The following is a 22825-nucleotide window of genomic DNA, read 5'->3' on the forward strand; positions in this document are numbered from 1 at the left end:
TATCCTGTTTTATTACAGAGGGATTTGGAAATACACTTAAGGGATGGGGAATTGCAGAAATTCCTCTGGTGTTTATTGTTAAAATTATAGAATTTATATTATTGGATTAAATAATATATTGTATTAGATAAAGAATTTCTCATGTTCTGAAGTAGTCCTGCATTATAATATTAACATTTCTTGATTCCTTACTATGTGCGAAGTTTTGTTTTAAGAGAGTCACAAATACTCAATATCATCCCAGTTAGATTTCCCAATAAACCAATGACATAATGATCTCCATTCTATGTGAGAGAAAATAAGTTACAGTGGGTTAAAAAAAATCTAGAAGTAATAGAAAGGAGCTTTCTAAACCTGTGCCTGACCACTTCGCTATAATGCATCTTTTTACCTAATAGAAAACCTCAATTAAATATTTCGTATGCTTTTACTCAATTCATCAACACTGTATTTAAGTACTTAATATATTTGTTGGAAATCATATTTGTTTTGTTATTGTCTTTCTTAGGTTGTGAGTTCTGTGGGAGTATATTTACTTTATTTCAGGAACTATATATTTCAGGAGTATATGTACTTCATTTCAGGGACTATCTCTATTGTTTGATGGGACAATTTGCTGTTTAACAGTTACCAAAAATATGTATGTATGTTAAATTGAAAAAAAAAAAAAAGATGGTTCCCGATAACTTAATTGATCTACTCAAAACTCTCAGATCTATAAGTTTCTAAAGCATTTTACACAGCGCTCCCATTTCACCCTCAAGAATTACTGATATGCAGGTGCTACCATCCCCATTTCAAAAATGAAGAAATCGTGGCACAGAAAGGCAAGTAAAGTTGTGTAAAGTTGTACACCTACTTCCACACCTATGAAACGCAGAGACCCTTAGTCCATACCCTTTCTTATTCTAAAAGCTACAGAACCACTGAGAGGAACCACACCATATACTTTGCAAAACTGCATTAACTCCCAGGGCTAATTTTGAGTTCTGGGATGGGCAGTTTAATCATTAACACACTGCTTAGGACCTTCTCTGTCCCACAACATGTCCATGCAAGGGGGATGGCATTCCACCATCATTCCCACCAGGGAATGACATTCCTTGGGATCAATTCCTAGGGAGGAAAGTATATTAAAAAAAAAAATCAAGCCTTATGACTCACCCAGTTGCTCAAAATGAGGATCCCTTTCCTTATACTCTCTTCAGTGAATCTTAACACCTTAAAGAATCATGTGCTTTATGCCAAACTTCTGTCTGGTGAGTATCAATTCCTGCTTATTGATTCCTTTTTCAGAATCTGGCCACACCCAGGGAATAAGGAAGCCTGTCCAAGCTCATCATCTCTGATATTTTAGGAGTGGAGCCCATTGAGTGAGAGACGCTCTGACTGCAAGTGTCTCAGCCCCCATCCTTTCCCAGGCTCCAGGATGGTGGTCTTGAGGATCATTGAGGTCCCAGGGATGGCAGCCCTCATGATGTCCTTGGTGATGCTGAGCTCCCCTTTGGTTCACAGCAGAGAGAGCCCAGGTAAGTGCAGAGCTGCTCCTCTTGGAGAATCCAGCTCAGGGAATGACCTTAGGGAGTTTTCCATGTGGGCCCAGTCCCTGAGAAAGACTTTGGGGCTCTGACATGGTACAGGCACTGCTATTCTCACCAGAGAGAGGAGATGAGGGTGTGCATGTAATGGGGACAATGGTACCTGGTGGTCTGGAGTGATTTTGGAGGGACAAGGTTCTCACAAAAGGGTCACCAAAGTGACATTTCAACATCCACCAAAGATCAGAAAGGGGAAATTAGGGTTAGTCTGCATTGTCCAAGATCTGAAGATCACCCTGTAGAATCAGCGCTCCAGGTAAGGGCCCCTTCCACAGAACCAGGCAGGAACTGTCACTGGAACCAGTGAGGAACCAATGATGGCCAGAGCAGCAGGGGAGGGTGATGAGGACAAGCTGTGGTTAAGACCAACAGGATACCAGTGCAGCTGATTGTCCCTCACATCAGGAATTGGATCAGGGCACATCAGGACAGGCCAGAGAAGAAGTCGGAAACAGGAAATGACCTCTTCTTCACCATGAAGAAGACCATTTGTGATAGAATGGTGAATTTGTTTATGTTAAAATTTCCCAACCTCCTCATCCCCATCCATAAGGCCAGCCCCACTTTCTCCTGAGGATCAGGTACTCTCAGGTTCCTTCCTTAATTTCCAGGGATAAAAGCATTTGAAACTCCCAAATTCATCTGCTCAAATTCCATCCCAATGTACTCATTTCTCAGGTAGAGAGAAGGGAAAATTTCAGACATTTCTAACTCGGATGGGCAGAGAGTTAGACAGGGCAGCTCAGCTGTGGGCTCATGCCTGCCATGAGAGAAAAAAATGGAGAAACGAGAGTCCTAGACAGCCAGAGGAACTGTGGAAGTAGCTGGTGAGATGGGACAGCGTCCCACAAGAGGTGACAGGAGAGGCAACTCTATTGTGGGGCCCAGGGACAGTAGTGCTGATATGAGTACATTGAAAACGGGGCTAGGGTATCCTTTGGAGTGAACAGCGAGAAGTGTGGTGTGGTAGGAGAGGTGGGATGAGATGGAGAACCCAGTGGATTCAGATTTAAGAAGAACGAATATAGTCTCATTACCTTGTGAGAGAGACTGCTATGGGGAGCAAGCAGGTGGACCAGGAGCTCTCTGCACAGTTTTGATGCTGAAGAACTCATTACTAAGTGAAATATGAGTCCTGGAAACTTGGACCCAATGGGTTGGGCATATTCCTCCAACTTCTTATGCCTCCAACTCCTCAAGATTTCTTCAACTTCCAACAGAGCAAAAATAAAAAGAGACAAAAGGGGAGATGCTGAAGTTGTTAAGAAAACACTAGTGACTATTGGGTCATGAAGAAAACTTTGGAGAAAGAAAGCATCCAACTCATGGATGAAACAGAACTGTTTCATCCAACAGCCACTTGAAACATTCCTTGTTCATGACATTTGCCACTCTGGCATTGACGCCTTGGGACTCTAACCTATCATACACCTGGGAGGCAGAAGACACCTGGGGATTTAATCTACTGTTTAGTCCACTTCTTCTATCTCCCTTTCCCAAGTTAAAGATGAGGTGGAAAGAAAGAAATTATCAATATTAAATTAATAAAAGCTCCTTTTCAAGCACTAATGTTGTGCCTCAAAGGGCAGCTCCATTTGAGCCATTCTGAACAAACTAGGGTTCGGTCCTTTGTGTTTCTCTTCGTCTCCACATAATTTAAGCCATCATAGCTTGACAAGGGGAAGGGCTTTAACCTCCAGTGACCAGGACCAGATACTATGCTCTAGGTTTTATTTATAACATTTTATTTAATTTTAACATAGTTCTTCAAGGTAAATAATAAAAATAATAGTAACATCCTTTTTTACAGGTGGAAATGGTGAGAGTCTAACTTAAAGTTGCTTTACTTGCCAGAATTAAAGCAAAAATAAACTACTGGGACTACAACAGAAGTTTTTTAAAAGTCCACTGCTTTGAAAAAAAAAAAATCAAAACCATTATTCAGAACTAACAGAACTGTATCCTCATTGAAAAACAGGTGGGGAAAACTCTCAGTGGAACAGGAAATGGAGTTCATTCAATGTGGGGGAGTAGAGCAGCAGTATCAGCAGTAGGCTGATGGAAGACAGAGAGCACAGACTCCAAAGTGGATGGGGCCAGGGGTTCAGAGGCTGAGGGGCAGAGCCCAGAGCAAGAACGGTTTGGTAGAGCTAAGAGAACTGAAGTGCTACTGTAGCACAGCCCTTGTAGTCTAAAGTTGTATAGGGCTCCCTGAGATTTGTGTGGTGCCTCTCTTCTTCCCTGAGCAACCAGTTGAGCAACTTCAAGTTGGGGCATGTGGAGCCCTAAGGAAGGACAAGGACTCTGATAAGACCACCCAGATCAACTCTTATCATCTCTGCAGAGACAGAGATGATGGTCAGACCCCCTCACACTTCTTCCTACTGTTTGGATGGCCTGTTAAGGCCCTTTGACAGCCACTCAGAAAGACTCCTGAGTGGAGGAAGGAGCTTCTTCTGGAGCTTGGGCTCCCAGAGCTCAGCCCTGAAATCACAGTGTGAGCCTTGTGTTGACCTGTTCTTCAAACATCCTTTACTTCTGCCACTGTGCAGCACTGTCCTCATTTCTGTGGTCTGGGCAGTTGTGTGATAAATTCATTCAGGACTTTCCATTTATGATACACTTTAAGTCACACAGAGAAGCTGCAACTTAAATACTCCTTCAACAGCCAGCTGTAGAGCCCCAATTAGATTCCAGGCAGCCAGCAATTTATAATCAATTCTTTGCTGGTAGTATTACCTTGATAACAAAATCAGACAAAGACAACCCTAGAAAAGAAAACTGCAGGCCAATATTCATAATGAATATATATTCAAGATTCTCAAAAGAATACAAACAAACCAAATTCATATTAAAGGAATTATACACCATGACTAAGTGGGATTTATCCCTGGGATGCAAGCAAATTTGGACATAAGCAAATAAATAAATCGACGAGATACACCATGCTAACAAACGGAAAGAGAAAAACAATACATGATCATCTCAACAGACACAGAAAATGCAGTTGAGAAAGTTCAACATCCATTCATGATTAAACTCTCAACAAAAATGTAGAGGGACCTTAACCTCAACATAATAAAGGCCATAGATGAAAAGCCCACAGCCTATCTTATCAATGGGGGAAAACTGAGAGCTTTCCAAAATCTGGTTCAAGCCAAGGATGTCCACTCTTGCGTCCTCTTTTCAACGTAAGATAATCCTAGACAGAGCAATTAGACAAGAAAAAGACATAAAAGATATCCAAATCAGAAAAGAAGAAATAGAATTATCCCTGTTTGTGGATGACATGTTCAGGTAGACAGAAAACCTTTGAGACTCAACAAAAAAAAAACTATTAAAACATACCATGAATCCAGTAAAAACAGAACAAATCCAGTAAACTTGCAGGATAGGAAATCAAAATACAAACATCAATCACCTTTCTATGCACAGACAAAGAACTATCCAAACTGAAGTTAAGAAAACAATCACACACACACACACACACACACACACACACACAAACAATCACAAAAATAAAGAAAGAAAACAATCACACACAATAGCAACAAAAAGTATAAAATACTTAGGAATAAACTTAACCAAAGAAGTAAGAAGAAATGGAAATTACTGAAAAATTGGTAAAATAAATCAAAGAAGACACAGATAAATGAAGACATCCACGTTCATGGACTAGAAGAATGTTCATACAACCTAAAGTTACATACAGATTCTATGCCATCCCTTTCGAACCTCCAACGGGGTTCTTTACAAAAGTACAATGGGACAATTCTAAAAGTCGTTTGGAATTACAAAAGACCCTGAATGATCAAGACAATCTTGAGCAAGAAGAACACAGCATCACATTTCCTGATTTCAAAATGTATTACAGTGCTACAGTGATCAAAACACTATGATGCTGGCATAAATTCAGACATATAGGCAACAGTGGAATATAATAGACATCCAGAAATAAATCCATATATCTACAGTCAACTGATATTCAACAAGAGTGCCAAGAACGTACAATAAAGGAAAGACATTCTTCAATAAGTGATATTGAGAAAACTGGATATCCACATGCAGAATAATAAAATAGGACCCTTATCTCATACCATATACTAAAATCAACTCAAAATTGATTAAATATTTATGTAAAATCCAAAATTATAAAACTCCTAGAAGAAAACATAAAGGAAAACCTTCTTGACACTGGTCTACACAATGATTTTTTTGGATACAACATCAAAAACACAAGCAACAAGCAAAAACAGAAAAACTGAAAAGCTTTTGCACAGAAAAGGAAACAATACAGTGAAAAGGCAACCTATGGAATGGGGAGAAAATATTTGCAAACCATGTATTCGAAATTCAGGAGCTCATGTAACTCAATAGAAAAAAAAAAATCCTGATTTAAAAAAACAGCAAAGGATCTGAATAGACATTTCTCCAAAGAAGACATACAGTGGTTAACATGTATATGAAGAAGTGCTCAACATTACTAATGAATTTACTAATTCACTTTACTAATTATCAACTTCATAATACAAATTAAAACCACAGTGAGGTATCATCTCACACCTGTTAGAATGGATAGAATCAAAAGGTGGAAGATTAATAATGCTAGGATGTGGCAAAAAGAGAACCAGATACAGCTGTGAGGATATAAGTTGGTGCAGCTACTATGGTAAACGGTATGGAGGTGCCTCAAAAAATTAAAAATAGGACTGCCATATGATCCAGCAATCTCGCTTCTGGGCATATATCCAGAAGAAATGAAATCTGGATTTTGAAAAGATACCAGCTCTTCTCTGTTCATTTCAGTACTATTCTCAAAACCAATATATGGACACAACTTAAATGTCCAAGAACAGATGAATGAATAAAGAAAATATGGTGTATATATACACAATGCAATACTCTTCAGCCTTTAAAAAGAAGGAAATCCTGACATTTGCAACAACATGGATAAACCTGTAGGACGTTATGTTCAGTGAAATGAGCCAGATGTAGAAAGACAAATACTGCATGATCTTACTTATATGTGAAATCTGAAATAGTCAAATTGATAGAAATGGTTACAGGAGCTGGAGGAGGTGAAAATAGGGAGATATTTTTCAAGGAGTACTACGTTTCAGTTATAGGTAAGTTCTGGAGAACCGTGTACAGCAGTGTGACTATAGTTGACAATATTATATTGTGTACTTGAACTCTTAGGTGGTCTCACCAAAGAAGGAGAAAAAAGGACAATTAGTAACTGTATGAGATGATGAATATATCGATTGACTTCAGAATATTTCACAATGTACACATATATCAGACCATCAGGTTTCACACCTTAAATATATATGATTTTATTGTCAAATATATGTCAGTAAAGCTGGAAACATGTTAAAAAACAAAACCAATTTTCTGCTTATTCTTTGATTTATAAGAATTTACTAAGGCGGGGCGCTTGGGTGGCTCAGTGGGTTAAGCCTCTGCCTTCGGCTCAGGTCAGGATCTCTGGGTCCTGGGATCGAGCCCCACGTCGAGCCCCACGTCGAGCCACATCGGGCCCTCTGCTCAGCGGGGAGCCTGCTTCCTCCTCTCTCTCTGCCTGCCTCTCTGCCTACTTGTGATCTCTGTCTGTCAAATAAATAAATAAAATCTTAAAAAAAAAAGAATTTACTAAGGCTTAGGTTAGGTGCTGTATACAAATATGAATAAAAGAGAAACTTGCCTTAAAATGTTCAAGTGTAAAGAACAGGACAGGACATGGGGGAAAAATCAAATTGTCTGCGTGTCCCTAATGGGACCATTGTGATAAGATTCTAAAATACACAGAGAATGCACTCACCCACTCTAGTGGGTTTCCTACATAGTTTTTGTTCTTAAGCATTCTTTCAAGATAGATATTTCTTGTGCCTATATTTTTAATATTTCTACTATAAAGTGTACAACCATTTGGTTTCATCTAATGGTTACATAACACTCCATGATCCAGGGCCATCTGGGTGGCTGACTCGGTTGAGCATCTGACTCTTGATCTCAGCTCAGGTCATGATCTCAAGGTCCTGAGCTCGAACCCCATGCCAGCTCCATGCTCAGCGGGGAGTCTGTCTGGGATCCTCTCTCCTTGCTCCTCTGCCCTCCTCCGTTCATGCTTTCTCTCTAAATAAATAAATAAATAAATAAAATCTTTAACAAAATATTCCATGGTACACATCGACAAGAGATTTTAGGTGTTTGCTGTCCCAGGTATGATCACACCAACTGATTCCTGCCAATTCCTCAGGGTCATAAATAATGCCACAGGCAGCCACAGCCCCTACTTGTTCCTTTATGGACCTGTGTGGACATTCTAGACCTCTAACAAGTTGTGGGAGTGCTGAGTCATATGGCATACATCTCTTCAAGTTGACCAAGTGTCCTTCTAGCCATGGGAGGGTGGGCGGCTACACTCCATATGATGCTTTCTCCACACCGCCAAGCAACAACATGGACCTATCCAGACGCTAACTGTTCCGAGTCTAACAGATCTCAGTCTCATTACTTTCTGAAGTTTCTTCCCACGGGTGAGCTGCAGTCTGCCTTGCAAGTTTCCTCTCCTATAAATTCCCATTCCCACTCCTTACCCAGTTCCCTATCACTGTATAGTGTATTTCTATTCTGTCTCTTAACTTCTTAGTGGTGCCCTTTGCATAGCTCTTTGTGATTTTATGTTTGCTTAAGAAATGCTTCCTCACCCCCATATTCATTATTATATTCCCCTATACATTCTTTTTGTTTAAAGGTTTTATTTATTTATTTATTTATTTATTTCGCGGGGTGGGGGCAGGGGGAGGGGCAGCCAGAGGCTGAGGGAGAATCAGGCTCCCACCCCCACACAGCGGGGAGCGTGATAGGGGACTTGATCCCCGATTCTGGCATCAGGGCCTGAGCCACCCAGGCGCCCCTCTCCCAGACATTCTTCCATTCACCTCCTGGTTTACTCCCCGCAGATCTTTACGTCTACCAGAGGCGGAGCACCTGCTTGGAGTTAAACGGGACGCACCGCTTCCTGGAGCAATACACCTACAACCGAGAGTTGTTCGTCCAGTTCGACAGCGCCGCGGGGGTGTTTGTCCCCGAGTCCGAGCTGGGCCGCATAATTGCCAGGAACTGGAACATCCAGAGGGAGTTCCTGTACCTGAGACGGAGCGCCGTGGACTCCGTGTGCAAGCACAACTTCGACCTGGACGAGGGTTTCACGCTGAAGCGCCGAGGTGACAGGGCGGGTCTGAAGCAGCCACTCCGCACGGGGTGGACTTGGGCAGCAGAGGCGGGAGCGGCCGACGGGACCCGGAGTCCACAAGGAGCCCAGGGGCCAGGCCAGCGCGGCAAGGGGCCAGACTACCCCGCTGGGCAGACAGGAAAGAGCCAGCAGCACTGGGTTTGCGGATTTTGCCACAGCCCTTTTTTTTTTTTTTTTCCTGGTAGAGGAAGCCCGAAGACAGGTTAAAATCAAGAACAGATCAAGCTGGGGCACCTGGGTGGCTCAGTGGGTTAAGCCTCTGCCTTCAGCTTGGGTCATGGTCTCAGGGTTCTGGGATCAAGTCCTGCATTGGGCTCTCTGCTCAGCAGGGAGCCTGCTTCCTCCTCTCTCTCTGCCTACTTGTGATCTCTATCTGTCAAATAAAGAAAGAAATAATCTAAAAATTTTTTTTAAAAACCAACAACAGACCAAGCTACTTTATTTCTTCTCCCAGCTATCTATCTATCTATCATCTATCAGAGAGAAAGAGAGTTCAAGCACAAGCAGGGGGAGAGGCAGGCAGAGGGAGAAGAAGGCTCTGCACCCAGCAAGGAGTCCTATGTGGACTCGATCCCAGGGTTCATGAAGAACATGAAGGCAGCCTAGGGTAGATGCTTAACCAACTAAGCCACCCAGGCATCCCATTTTCTCCTCTTCTTTTTAAGGAGAATATCAGACTGCTAGATCAGAGGAAATCTAGGGGCTGAATATATTCTGATTCCAAGATAATATCTGGCAGGATTATACACCTTTTTGAACAAGATGAGAAAAATGTAAATTCAGGTAGCCTCATTACTGGTCCAATATTTCTGCTCAAAGAATATTAGTCACTGTCAACCTACATTTCTGGCAGAAGTGTTCTAGAGCACCAACTGACCCTCTCCTGTTCTTCTTTGCTCTTGCATTATTGGGTATGACAAGGTCATTCTTAGAACATTTGAATGTTTTATTCCTTTTTTCTACTGGGTTCCCATTCTCCTGCCTCTAAGTAGCTTATTAGGGGATAGGAGTGATCTTTAACATCTGAGAAGTCTGTTTGGCAAGAAAGCCGCTCAATGCACTGCATTGGCTGTCTCAGCTGTCCTAATAAGAGTCTTTTCCCCTCCCAGTCCAGCCTCAAGTGCACGTTTCCCCCTCTAAGAAGGGGCACCCGCAGCACCACAACCTGCTTGTTTGCCACGTGTCAGATTTCTACCCAGGCCACATTCAAGTCCGCTGGTTCTTGAATGGACAGGAGGAAACAGCTGGGGTTTTATCCACCAACTTGATGCATAACGGAGACTGGACATTCCAGATCCTGGTGATGCTGGAAATGACCCCCCAGCAGGGAGACGTTTACAGCTGCCAAGTGGAGCACCCCAGCCTGGACAGTCCTGTCACCGTGGAGTGGAGTGAGTTACTCCCTGATGACCCTCCAGGCCCCAGGCTCAGAGGTCCACTCATTTTGTCTTGTGTCACTGCACAACGCTACCCTGTGATCCTCAGCAACCTAACGGGCCTCAGCCTTGGCTGGGAGCAGGGAAGATCTGGCAATCCTCATACATATTTATCCCGCCCCGTCAGGAGGCGGGGGACATCTAAGGAATCTCTCTGTGTCAAAAAACAAACAAACAGACAAACAAACAAACAAAACAGAAAGGCAGTCACCTTCATGACTGGTCCTCAGACATGGAAATGCCTCTCCCTTCAGCCTCCCTTCAGTCCCTTAAGCTTGGACTTAATGCCTGACCTCAAACCAGCATTTCCTCCTGTGGAAGCCAGAACTCTGAGGCCCCAAACTTTAGAGTGCTTTCCACACCTACTCCTTCTCCATAGTGACTCCGCACTTGGCCTTCTCCCCTTCCTTTTCCCTCCGTGGCAGATTAGATCAGGCTCCTGGTGTCAGACAGGGCCCTGGGGTGGATGCACATGGAGGCGGGGAGTCACCCTGACTTCTGTTCTCCCCAGGGCTACAAGCTGATTCTGCCCGGAGCAAGATGCTGGCTGGAGTCGGAGGCTTGGTGCTAGGATTCATTGCCCTCGGAATGAGCTTCATCCTCCGTTTTCGAAGCCAGAGAGGTAAGAAACTTCTGGAAAGTGGTTGATACTGTCTTTCCACTGTGTCACTATTCTTCAGTAGGGACGTTTTCACAGAAAAGAAAAACAACAGAGCAAAAGAGGCCACTGAAATCAGACTCTGATGAGGCAAAGACAGCCCTGTAGGGAGGAAGGCGCGTAGCCGTAGCCCGAGATCGGGTCCAGTAAGACAGGGCGCCAGATAGCCTGTTCTTCAGGGTGTTCTCTTGGGTCTGGGGACTCACACCTGCAGAGCGGGCCCTGCTTTCATTCCCAGTGACATGGGGACGCCGGTGGAAATGTTCGGATAACTTTCCAAGATGTCATTGCTCCTTACTCTCCCAATGACCAATCCATCTTCCCTTTCACTCTCATTTCAGGATGACAGGAACCTCAGCCAACAGGTGGTATTTCTGCTCCCTTTTTCTTTCTTGGATATAATTCATTTCATTGCAACACGAGATTGGGAGCATTCATGAGTGTGCTGTGTTCAGTCAGGATAGATCACAGGACGTGCCCGGACAATAGGAGAAACTCTGAGGCTGCTCCTTTCTCTCAAATTGAGCCCAAATGCCCCCAACTCTTGTTCCTATTTTCCTCTTTAAGTGGGTGTGGCTACAGAGCGTGACTTTGCCCCACTGCTGAAGGAACTCTAGAAACTCTTTACCATTTTTCATTAAGTCAACATTTAACCTCTTGCTATAATTTTTTTCTCCCCTGGGACTCTAGACAGAAAGGAATTGTAGACTTTAAGCTTGGATTGTTTTAAATTCTTCTTCTGGGGCACCTGAGAGTCTCACTTGGTTAAACATCTACCTTTGGCTCAGGTCATGATCTCGGGGTCCTGGGCTCAAGACCCGCATTGGGCTCCCGCCTAGTGGGGAGCCTCCCTCTCCCTCTCACTCTGTTCCTCCCCCTCCCCACCACTTGTGCTTTCTCTCAAATAAATAAATAAAATCTTTAAAAGTAAATATAAATAAATGAATAATTATTCTTCTTCCTCTTTTCCTCCTCTTCCTCCTCCTTCTTTTTCTTCACAGGGCTCCTGAACTGATCTCAGACATCACATGTAGCCTTGGAAAAAGCAGTTCTGATATTCCTGTTGTGCAGCAACCTCCCACATCCAGAAAGGACATAATGGCTAAATTGTGCTCCCTTAGGCCATTTTCTGAGTCTCTGCATTTTATTTCAACATACTTTCTCTTTCTCAAGTTCTTCCAGTCTATAGAGTGACCTTTCCTGAGGAACATAAACCATCTAAACCGAGTGTTGTTTTTCTTTTTTTTTTTTTGAGAGGAAATAGATGGTCATGGGCCATGCTTACGGTTGAAGGGTTTGGTGATCACTGGACAAGTCACTGTTGTTTTATCTAGTCATGGAAAAATAAACTTCTTGATGGTGATCAGTTCTCCCTATTGAGCCGGAGGCCAACTGATAGTGGACCCCCTAAAATTTGCTTTATACCATTGTAGATGACCAAGTTCATGCTGCATTCTTACCAGTGAAGGGTGGAAATTCCCCTAGAAATTCCATGTGGAAAAGACACTGAGCTTGGACTTGACATTCATACAGGACTGATAAAGTGATAAAGTATGTCAGTCACTAAGAATATGCTTTCCAAGTATAAAAACCAACAGAAGATCAGAATTGTATATACAGGTGTAATATGTTAATATTTATAGTTCTTTTTTAATACTATTCACATCGAGGCATAAAAACAGACTTGCCCCATGACTCTCTGTTTATCAGATCACCCGAATTTCTTTCCCTTCCTGAGTCAGGAAATATATCTCCAGTTCCCAAAGGGCCAAAGACAAGTGTATACCAGATTTTTAAAAAATTTTTTATTGTTTTATTTTAGTCACCATACAGTACATCATTAGTTTTTGATGTAGTGTTCCATGATTCATTGTTTGCATATAATACCTGCTCCATGCAATCCATGCCTTCCTTAATACCCACCTACAGGTTCATCTCCCTCCCCTCTAAAACCCTCAGTTTGTTTCCCAGAGTCCACAGTCTCCCATGGTTCATTTCTCACTTCGATTTCCTCCCCTTCATTTTTCCCTTCTCCTAATGTCCTCCATGTTATTCCTGATGTTCCACAAATAAATGAAACCTTGTGACAACTGACTTTCTCTGCTTGCTTATTTCACTCAACATAATGTCCTCCAGTCCCACCCATGTTGATGCAAAATTTGGGTATTCATCCTTTCTGGGGGCTGAGTAATATTCTATTGTGTATATGGACCACATATTCTTTATCCGTTCGTCTGTTGAAGGGAATCTTGGCTCTTTCTACATTTTGGCTATTGTGGCCATTGCTGCTATGAACATTGGGGTGCATACTGGGGTGGCCCTTCTTTTCACCACATCTGTATTTTTGAGGTAAATACCCTGTAGTGCAATTGATGGGTCATAGTGTATACCAGATTTTTTTCAGACATGCGTCTGCTTTTAGAATACACTTTATTATGATTTTTATAAATCTTTTTAATTAACATTTCAGACCAAGACAGAAATCATATTTGTTTCCATCATTTCATGGTATGTAATGCCCCTAAGCCCAAATTTCATATAATAGTAATCAGGAAAACTTCTAATTCCTGTAACATTTACAGATTAGGATCATTTCTCAAAAATGATGGGCCTGGGACGCCTGGGTGGCTCAGTGGGTTAAGCCGCTGCCTTCAGCTCAGGTCATGATCTCAGGGTCCCGGGATCGAGTCCCACATCGGGCTCTCTGCTCAGCAGGGAGCCTGCTTCCCTCTCTCTCTCTCTGCCTGCCTCTCTGTCTACTTGTGATCTCTCTCTGTCAAATAAATAAATAAAATATTTTTTAAAAAATGATGGGCCTTACCCAAGCTTAAAGAGCTTTCCTTTCTTCACTGACCTTCTTCCTTGTGACTACTTAAAGCCAGTTTGACCCAATATCATCATAAACTATAACCTTCAGTCAGTTTTTGGTGATTTTAAATAAAGGGCTGTGTCAGGGGTCCTCAAGACCAGCCAGATTAGGTGGTTCACTAGGAGGAATCATGTAGTTGTACTCATGGCTGTGATTTATTACCGCAAAGGTCTATAAAGCAAAGTCAAGGAAAAAGCACATGGGGCAAAGCCCAGAAAAACCAGGTGTAAGCTTCCAGAACTCGTCTCCTATTGGAGCCACAGGAAACACTTAATTTCTCCAGCCACAAGTTGTGATCACACGTGTGAAATATTGTCTGCCAGAAAAGCTCAGCACTCAGGATTTTTACTGGAGCCTGGTCATGTAGGCACCATCTGCCAGCACATACCCAAATTCCAGACTTGCAGAAGGAAAGCAGGTGTTCAGCATAAACCATATTTTTGTACAGTTTAGGTACAATTTAAGCATATTCTTATCAGGTCTGAAAATGGTGGGAACCCTTTGAAAAATCCAAATTCCCAGATGCCAGGCAGGGGCCAACTTTGTAAGCAGGCCAAAAGGATGGTAGACCTGCTACGTTACTTCTTTTCCGCACAGAGGCAAACCACTCATTTGGCTGACAACTTTCAAAATAACATGAGTATCCATTTTTATCCAAAAAAGACATATGTTGATACAGAAAACACCCTAAAGACTAGGTTTCTGGAAACATGGGTTATTGCAGAAGACATAGAGCTAAATTCATATAATTATATTTAATTATTATTATGTGAAATTACTATTACAAATGTTTTATGAATCCTATTAGCATTTAAGTAGGCTTTTTTAAAAAGTTATCCCTATGCCCAACAGGGGACTTGAACTCACAACCCTGAGACCAAGAGCGACTGAGCCAGCCATGCCCTTGGATTAAAGAGTTTTTGAAAAGCTGAAGTACAAACAAAGGATGCAGATGAAAGTATTCTGTTCTTTGAAGTTTTTGGTTTCTACTCAATGCCAGATATAGTAGCCTACCTCTCAGTGCTCCAGATGAGAAAGTTAAGTTGTAATTCGTATGTCCACTGTTCATCATCTTGGAAAAAGAGAGAGGCAATCCACTTAGTTTCCAAAGAATTTCACATCTGAGAAGCTTGACTATGAATGAGCCTCACATTGCCTGCACTGCCTTCACTTCACGGGACTTCACTATTTGGGATTTTGATAAAAAACAAGCCTTGCCAGAGAGGTCTGACAAGCCAGCATTTATAATGCCTAAGAGTTAATTTAATATTATCTGGAGTCATAATTAAAAGGAACTTGGTTTAAGTTCCTTAAGTTCCTTTAAGCCTCTGCCTTCAGCTCATGATCCTAGGGTCCTGGGATCGAGCCCCACATGGGGTTCTCTGCTCTGCAGGGAGCCTGCTTCCTCCTCTCTCTCTCTCCCTCTCTGTCTGCCTCTCTGCTTACTTGTGACCTCTGTGAAATAAATAAATAAAATCTTTTAAAAAATAAATTAAAATTAAAAAACAAAAACAAAAACATTTGCCTGTTATCTTAGAGTCCTTATAAAACAGAACCAATACATTAATTTAGGGTTTGACAAGAAGAGAGTCTCCCTGATCTTCTGTTTGGTTAAAAATTCCTCCTAACATGGTGTCATCTGAGGACAGTCCGAAAGCTGTGCGTTAACTCAGAATTCTAACCACTGAGTCCTGTTTTGAAGCTTGTCCTCTTGAGGGTAGAGGATTGCCATGTGGAAACATAATAGGGAAATTTCTTTTTCGTAACACATAAATTACTTAGTACTTCTGTCCTTTTCTTTTTTTTTAATCTAGAGCGATGCTTTATTTGAAATAGTTCTTCTGAGCTTAAGGTTTCTCTCTTAAAAAAAAAAAAACCACACACAAAAACAAAAAACTGTTTTAATCAGGATCCACACCCAACAGGGGGCTTGAACTCACAACCCTAAGATCACAGGTCCCACGTCCTACCTGCTGAGCTTCTGCCACTGACCTAACTGGCCAGGCACCACAATGTTCTTTCTTGCATCCAATGAGTGAGAACTCAAAGCAGGGAGAGGGGAAAAGAGGAGAAACGTACTTATCAGTTTGAAAGTCACAGTTTATCTTTCTACAATTAAACTAAGAGGAAAAAAGTGAAGAACCCACTGGTAGTAGGAAGAAACAAGAGTCTTCTAGGGCCTGGCGTTTGATGAGGTAGATACTCAGTTACTGTGCATTTCCGTTGCTTTTCTACCACAGCGAATTCGGCAGAGCCAAGGAAACATGCATGCCCGAGGCCAGGTTACTCTTCTTTTCCAGAACCCCTAACTGTATTGCTGGCAGGGTTGTTGTTGTCACAGTAGTTGGCTGTCCCCAGGACAAGTGGGGTGCTGGTCTGTTGCTACAGATCTTTATCCCAGCCTTCATCACAAGGAGGGGGGCACTGCCATGTGCGCACAGCCAGAGTCTCTTGTCCAAGGCTCCTGATTTGGTTGACAACATTCTGCTCAGTACAGCTTTTATCATCACAGCTTGAGATACGATGACTGATTCTGGCCGGGGAACCTGGTGAGCACTGAAGTGGCGAGCACTGACGGAACAAGCAACCAATTTACAACACCGGCATGACTCTTTCCGTACTCGATAAAATGGTGAGGAAACCTGCAGCTCTGGTGGGTTTTATTGTAGGGGCATTGTATTAGCTTTTCAGGCTCCACGGCTCGGTGTAAGCTTCTTCCCTGTAGGAAATGAAGGAGATGAATCCAAGTGCTGGGTGGACAGGCCCACCCCCACCCCGCAGTCACCTTCTCTCCCCGGCTACACTCACTTCCGGCTCCTGTTGTCAGGGGGTTATCCTTTCCTTCGTTATTGAACAACTGTAGGAATTAAAATTGTAGGGTATTGTTAATGCTCATGAGAAAATTCTCAGTTTTTTGAAGAAGCAGCACTGCAAGGATCTGAATTTTAAATGGCCTCGGAAGCTCGAGAATATGAAGAAGGATCCCATCACCACCTAGTGGCCGAGAGTGGAATCTACACTTGGAACAAGAAGCAAGGGCATTTGTCCATTTGGGAATACTCCAACATTTTTAAAAAAAAAAAAAAAAAAAAAAAAAAAAAAGAGAAAAAGTTAGGCATACAAAAGCCAAAACAAATATGGCCAAATGTTGAGGCTTTGGTAGCGCGGTGCTTCTGCGGTTTGGCTATGCCTTTAACAGCAGCCGTGAAAATATGCTAGTCATGGCTCTGTCACTAAACAAACCCTAATTATATTTTTACATAACTGAATCTAAAGAGAGCATACCAACAGAAGGAAACCCTTCAGCGTCAACTTTGGAAAGAAGGACTACATAACTAAAGACTGCTAGTAGCTGGAGAGTGAATGCGATCACCCGGAAACAGAGCATCGCTGTCCAATAGAACTATTCCGCAATGGTGGAAATGTTCTGTGTCTGAGCAGTCCGATAAAGTAGCCACATGCTAATGGCCCATGCAACTAAGGAGGTGAAATCTTCATTTAATTTTAAAATATTTAAATTCAAATTGTCAAAGCCACCTGTGACTAGTAGCTACCATACTGGGGCGCAGAGTAGAGCTTACAATCTTTCTCTAAAAATATGTAGGCCCTCTCTTAGTAGCTTTCAGTGGAGGCAGAACCATCCCATGGTGAAACTGCTAGAGAACTGAAACGTGAAAAAGAATGACACAAGCTGGGGCGCCTGGGTGGCTCAGTGGGTTAAGCTGCTGCCTTCGGCTGGGGTCATGATCTCAGGGTCCTGGGATCGAGTCCCGCATCGGGCTCTCTGCTCAGCAGGGAGCCTGCTTCCCTCTCTCTCTCTCTGCCTGCCTCTCCATCTACTTGTGATTTCTCTCTGTCAAATAAATAAATAAAATCTTTAAAAAAAAAAAAAAAAGAATGACACAAGCAAGGGAAGGTAGAAAGAAAGAGTCTTGTCTGGTCACAGCTCATTAGACTTGAGGATATCAAATCTCAAAGACATAACAGGCCCACTAGCAAGTTAATAAAATTACAAAAGAAGTTAAGGAAGCACGAACAGTCCAATTCTACCACATACAGACGCTTCAACCATAGAAATAATCTTGGCAAACTTCCAACTCACATAGTTGAAAACCGCTGGGAACCAAGCCAAAGGAAATCACAAAGACAAAGAGCTCATAAACTTTACGAACACATTTTTCCTGGTACATACAAAAAGGGGGGCACTTCAACACACCTCCTTCATTCGCCCTGTGAGTTTAAAGAGTTTTACCCTAAAGATCAAGCCAGATCCTCTTGTAGGACAGCACAAATAGCCCCCAAAGTCTGTCCCTCTAGACCTGTTGCAGTGGTAGATCTGTCTGGAGACGCTGTAGACTCTATTAAAAAACTTTGGAACAAAAAAAATATCCCAGAATTCTAGGAACCTTGGGATACAGGATCAACAGCAACTATCAATCAGGAAAACCTAGTCTAATATGAGGGCTATTTTGAATATTGGGGCATGTGGAAGGGAAACTATATATAAGGCGAGATCAGCTGAGATAACATTAAAGGGGTTTACAAGAAACCAAAAAAGTTCCAGTGGTGATTTCGCCAGTCCCCGGGTATGTTATTTGAATTCACTAATGCAATTCTGGAAATTGGAAAAGCTACCACTTTGAACCTCTGGAATTCTACTTCCCCGGGGGGTGGGGGGAGAGGTAATATGAAAATGTCAAGTCTCTAGGAGAATATGCAAAATAACAATTATGATCAAATAATTGGAGAACCTGGAGATACCCATCCCACCAATAGAACTCACTGGCAGTCAAAAGGTAGGTGCATCTTGGAAGTTACAGCAATATTAGGAAGATTCGCTAATCCTTAAGTAGTACTTACTAAGTGCCAGGGACTGTTCCAAGTACATATATTTAACTCATCTAGTTGTAATATATAGAGATGTGTGATGTTAGCACTGTACTTGATATCATTTCCTCAGTAAAGGATCTTCCAAAATCAATCCTTGGTTAGTATACGTGCATCCATTTGGCTGGTGTATTCTTTTTAATACCAATAAATTATGTTCACCACCACAGTTTGCTTTCACTCGGCTGCCCTAACAAGCCACATTGACTGTATCACCAATATAAATTCTTCCACCCTGAGGCATAATCCAATAAAAACAGAATTTAAACAGCTGACCTAATGGGTGATGGGAGTTAAAGAGGGCACGCATTGTGATGAGCGCTGGGTATTATATGTAAGCGATGAATCACTGAATTCCCCTCCAGAAACCAAATTTGCACTGTATGTTAACTAAAATTAAAAATATATATATGCAATAAACAGATGACCTAAATCCAATTCAAGTATTAAAATTGCTCATTACAATAATGACACATTAACCAGGGGTTACAATTGGGCCTGTGAAGAACTTTTTTGTTGGGAAGGCATATCCTTTTTCTTGATCATTGTGGTGATTACACAATGCATGTTTGTCAAAACTTCTGAACAATTCAGCAAAGAAGGATAAATTTTACTGTGTGTAAATTATATCTCTGTAACACCGATTTTTTAAAAGTACTGCACCCAAAACCTGTCTTCCCTTATTGACTTAATGATTAACTTAATGATTAAAGTAAACTTTTGGGAAAAAATTTTTTTCCCAAAATCAGGTAAAAGCCTTTGCCCTTGAAACTCCTTACCTGAGAAAGGAGAACAGGAATCAATTGGTATGTTTGAATTCTGAAAACTGCATATCCACATCCATACTAAACTTGGGTCTCTTCACCAATTAGCAAAAATGGATCCAAATTTAGAAGCTCCTTAAACAGCAAGATGCTTTCGAGCCATGCTAATACAGTAACCACTAGCCCACTAGTAGCCACATGTGGCTAGATTAATTAAAATTAAATAAAATTAAAAGTAAAGTTCCTTAGGGGCGCTAACCACATTTCAAGTGCTCAATAGCCATCTGGGGCTACTGGCCACCATATTGGACTGCACAGATGTAGAACAGTTCCATTATTCTATAAAGTTGTATTGGATAATATTGCTTTATGGGCTAAACAGGTATACTGATCCCTGGAGTTTAATGATTTGAGTAAGACATACATAACTATATGGCATATATCTCTGAGAATTCAACTGGCTGGCATTGTTAACAAATTAAATCATTTTAAAAGGATGTATTAAATTAAAATTAAATCATCTTGTAAGGTTGCATACTGTAGCTATTCTACTGATGTTCCAGTAGGACAATGACCTCAAGATACTCAGACACCGGCCTAGCAACAGGGGCAACTCATGGCAGAGTCATGGAGGAAAGCGTGTTTCTCTAAGTGCATCCAAAAAGGCCTCCAAAAATTTAAGAAATTCCCAGTAGGAGGTGTGCCAGGAAAACCAAATAAGCAGACTATTTGTTTTTAATCTTCTGCTTAATGCTTTGCCTTGAACTGTTGGCCTTTAAGCCACCATTCATAGATAGATGACCTTGGAATGCTCCTCCCTCCATTAAGGCAAAAAACTGTGGTTTTATACAAATGATTTTTATGGAAATTATAAGACCATTTTATTGGTAAAAACCACTGCACAATTCCCCATTTTTGGATCTTACTTGAGAAATTGTTTAGAGACATGGCATGACAGAAAATATTAATTTTATCACCAATATCCATAATCTCTGATTGTTAAATAGAATTTTCCATTTCACAAGGTCACACGGACTTCCAGAATAAGTACTGGTTTCCCATCCTCCTCTCCGGTTACGTACGGTCACACACAAATTCTGTCCAATGAGCTGTATGCAGAACTGCTGTGTGCAACTTCTAGAAAGTGCCCTTATAAAAAGGGAGATGGGTCCTTCTTCCCCCTTTCCCCTTTCTGTTGTTTGGAATGTAGACAAGAAAGCCGGAACTCAGGCAGTCATACTGGACTTGAACAGGAAGAGCCATGTTGAGGCTGGTGGGAAAAGATAGAAGGAATCTGAACCCTGACACTGTTAAAGATCCTATCAGACCTCGGGTGTCATGAAAAAAAAGAAAGAAAGAAAGAAAGAGAAGTCTGTCTTGGTTAAGCCACTATTGCATTCAGAATTTTCTGTTTCTCCCAGCTCAACCTAATCCTATGCAATATATATAGCATCTCTGGTTCTCAGCCAAAATGTAACAAGAGTAGACTCAATGAAATACAAAATGGAGCTCCCGGGGTGCTCCCCACCCTCAGGCGTCAGATAGATACGGACTGGCTTCCTCCTGTCCTGGCACAGGCAGGGCTTTCAGTGACCACTGGCTCACAAGCTATTTATCTTTTGTTTTTTAATTTTATTTATTCATTTGACAAAGATTACAAGTAGACGGAGAGGCAGGCAAAGAGAGAGAGAAGGAAGCAGGCTCCCTGCTGAGCAGAGAGGCCCATGTGGGGCTCGATCCCAGGACCCTGGGAACATGACCTGAGCTGAAGGCAGAGGCTTTAACCCACTGAGCCACCCAGGCACCCCACAAGCTATTTATCTTCTATGTCACCACACCTCACATGGCGCCTTGTCCGACATCACACGCCTCCATGGGGCTTGTTAGTAAGGAGCAAATGTGGTTCTATGAGCCCCAGAAACGGGATGGGGGAGGATCCCAGGCACTGGGCATGTGGTGAGTGTGGGGCCATCTCGGATGATTTCAGACCTGGCATAGACTTATTTGTAGTAATAAGTCAATATCACACCTCAGTGGCAGTTACGCTTTTCAGTTTCCAGTGTTCAGTCGACATGGGTGGGATACAAGACTTAGGATCTCCAAAATACTTGCAATAAGATGAAGTTCGTCTTTTTTTTAAAAATTAATTAATTAATTAATTAATTAGACACAGAGAGAGAGAGCATAAGTAGGCCAAGGCGGGGGGGGGGGGGCGGGAAACAAGCTCCCAGCTGAGCAGAGAGCACAATGTGGGGCTCGATTCCAGGACCCTGAGATCATGATCTGAGCCGAAGGCAGAGGCTTAACCCACTGAGCCACCCAGGCTCCCCTGAAGTTGCTCTTTAAAGACCCAGTATTCAGTATTGGGCGTGTTTGCAGCTAAATGGAGTCAGATATTTCTAAGCATCTTTTCTTAGTTGATGAATGTCATGTTTGACAGTGACAGAAACAGAACTACAGCAGCTATAACAGAAATAATAATAATAATGATAATGATAATGTTCTTATAGTTTAGTCAAGGAAAATATGTCAGAATTCATTCCATGGTGCCATACTTTTCTGACTTAATGGCTAACTCAGTCTAAAATTAACAGCCTTGGGGCACCTGGGTGGCTCAGTGGGTTAAGCCTCTGCCTTCAGCTCACGTCATGATCCCAGGGTCCTGGGATCGAGCCCCGCATCGGGCTTTCTGCTCTGCAGGGAGCCTGCTTCCTCCTCTCTCTGCCTGCCTCTCTGCCTACTTTTGATCTCTGTCTGTCAAATAAATAAATAAAATCTTTAAAAAAAATAAATAAAAATTAAAAAAATAATAAAAATAAAATAAAATAAAATGAACAGCCTTGTTCAGCAGCACAAGTCCTGTGGGGGGAAGGAAGCTGGATATTGACTTCCCACATACCGGTCCAACCAGTGGGCAGCAGACACCGCAGTCTGGCTGACCCCACTCCACACTCATCCTGACCCCTCTTTCCCCTCCTCAGACTTCCTTGCAATTAAGGATGGCTGTGTGACCCAAAAGCAGAAGTTTGCTAAAGAAACAGATGTGGCTGTCACTATGACTTACTTCTTCCATCTTGACTGTTGACGTGATAGCGAGATGTAGCTGCCACTTTGGGGAAACGAGGGGATGAGTACACGGAAGGAAGGGTAACGTTGAGAGATGGTGGAGTACAAAGATACTGTCTGGTCTCCGATAGCATCGACAAGTGGTCAAACTAACACCACCAACTGTCTTCCTCAGATTTCTTGTGATATGAGAAAAATTAATTCCTATTTGTTTTTAGCCACTGGTATTTTGGTGTTCCATGCCTGCTCTTGATGGCATTTCTACTGGATGCAGCAGGTCCCAGGAGGC

General features: G+C 42.2%; 1 protein-coding gene and 1 pseudogene across 1 annotated transcript; one reads left to right on the top strand and one right to left on the bottom strand.

Moving 5' to 3' along the window:
- Positions 1 to 1365: 1365 nt before the first annotated feature.
- LOC101692125 (HLA class II histocompatibility antigen, DP beta 1 chain) lies at positions 1366 to 12838 on the top strand. Its single transcript, XM_045074677.1, has 5 exons — positions 1366 to 1529; positions 8564 to 8827; positions 9966 to 10247; positions 10804 to 10914; positions 11952 to 12838. The coding sequence occupies exons 1-5, from the start codon at positions 1430 to 1432 to the stop codon at positions 11963 to 11965; spliced, it is 771 nt and encodes a 256-aa protein (XP_044930612.1). The 5' UTR covers positions 1366 to 1429; the 3' UTR covers positions 11966 to 12838.
- Positions 12839 to 15702: 2864 nt separating this feature from the next.
- LOC101692415 lies at positions 15703 to 21332 on the bottom strand (annotated as a pseudogene).
- Between the last annotated feature and the right edge of the window lie 1493 nt (positions 21333 to 22825).

This window comes from Mustela putorius, unplaced genomic scaffold, assembly GCF_011764305.1.
Source record: "Mustela putorius furo isolate JIRA1106 unplaced genomic scaffold, ASM1176430v1.1 tig00000135_pilon_pilon_pilon, whole genome shotgun sequence".
Lineage (NCBI taxonomy): Eukaryota > Metazoa > Chordata > Mammalia > Carnivora > Mustelidae > Mustela > Mustela putorius.

Coding starts and splice junctions, on each gene's coding strand:
- LOC101692125 (XM_045074677.1), top strand. CDS start 1,430: ATGGTGGTCTTGAGGATCATTGAGGTCCCAGGGATGGCAGCCCTCATG. Junction 1,530..8,563: donor TCACAGCAGAGAGAGCCCAG/GTAAGTGCAGAG, acceptor TACTCCCCGCAG/ATCTTTACGTCTACCAGAGG. Junction 8,828..9,965: donor TTTCACGCTGAAGCGCCGAG/GTGACAGGGCGG, acceptor TTCCCCTCCCAG/TCCAGCCTCAAGTGCACGTT.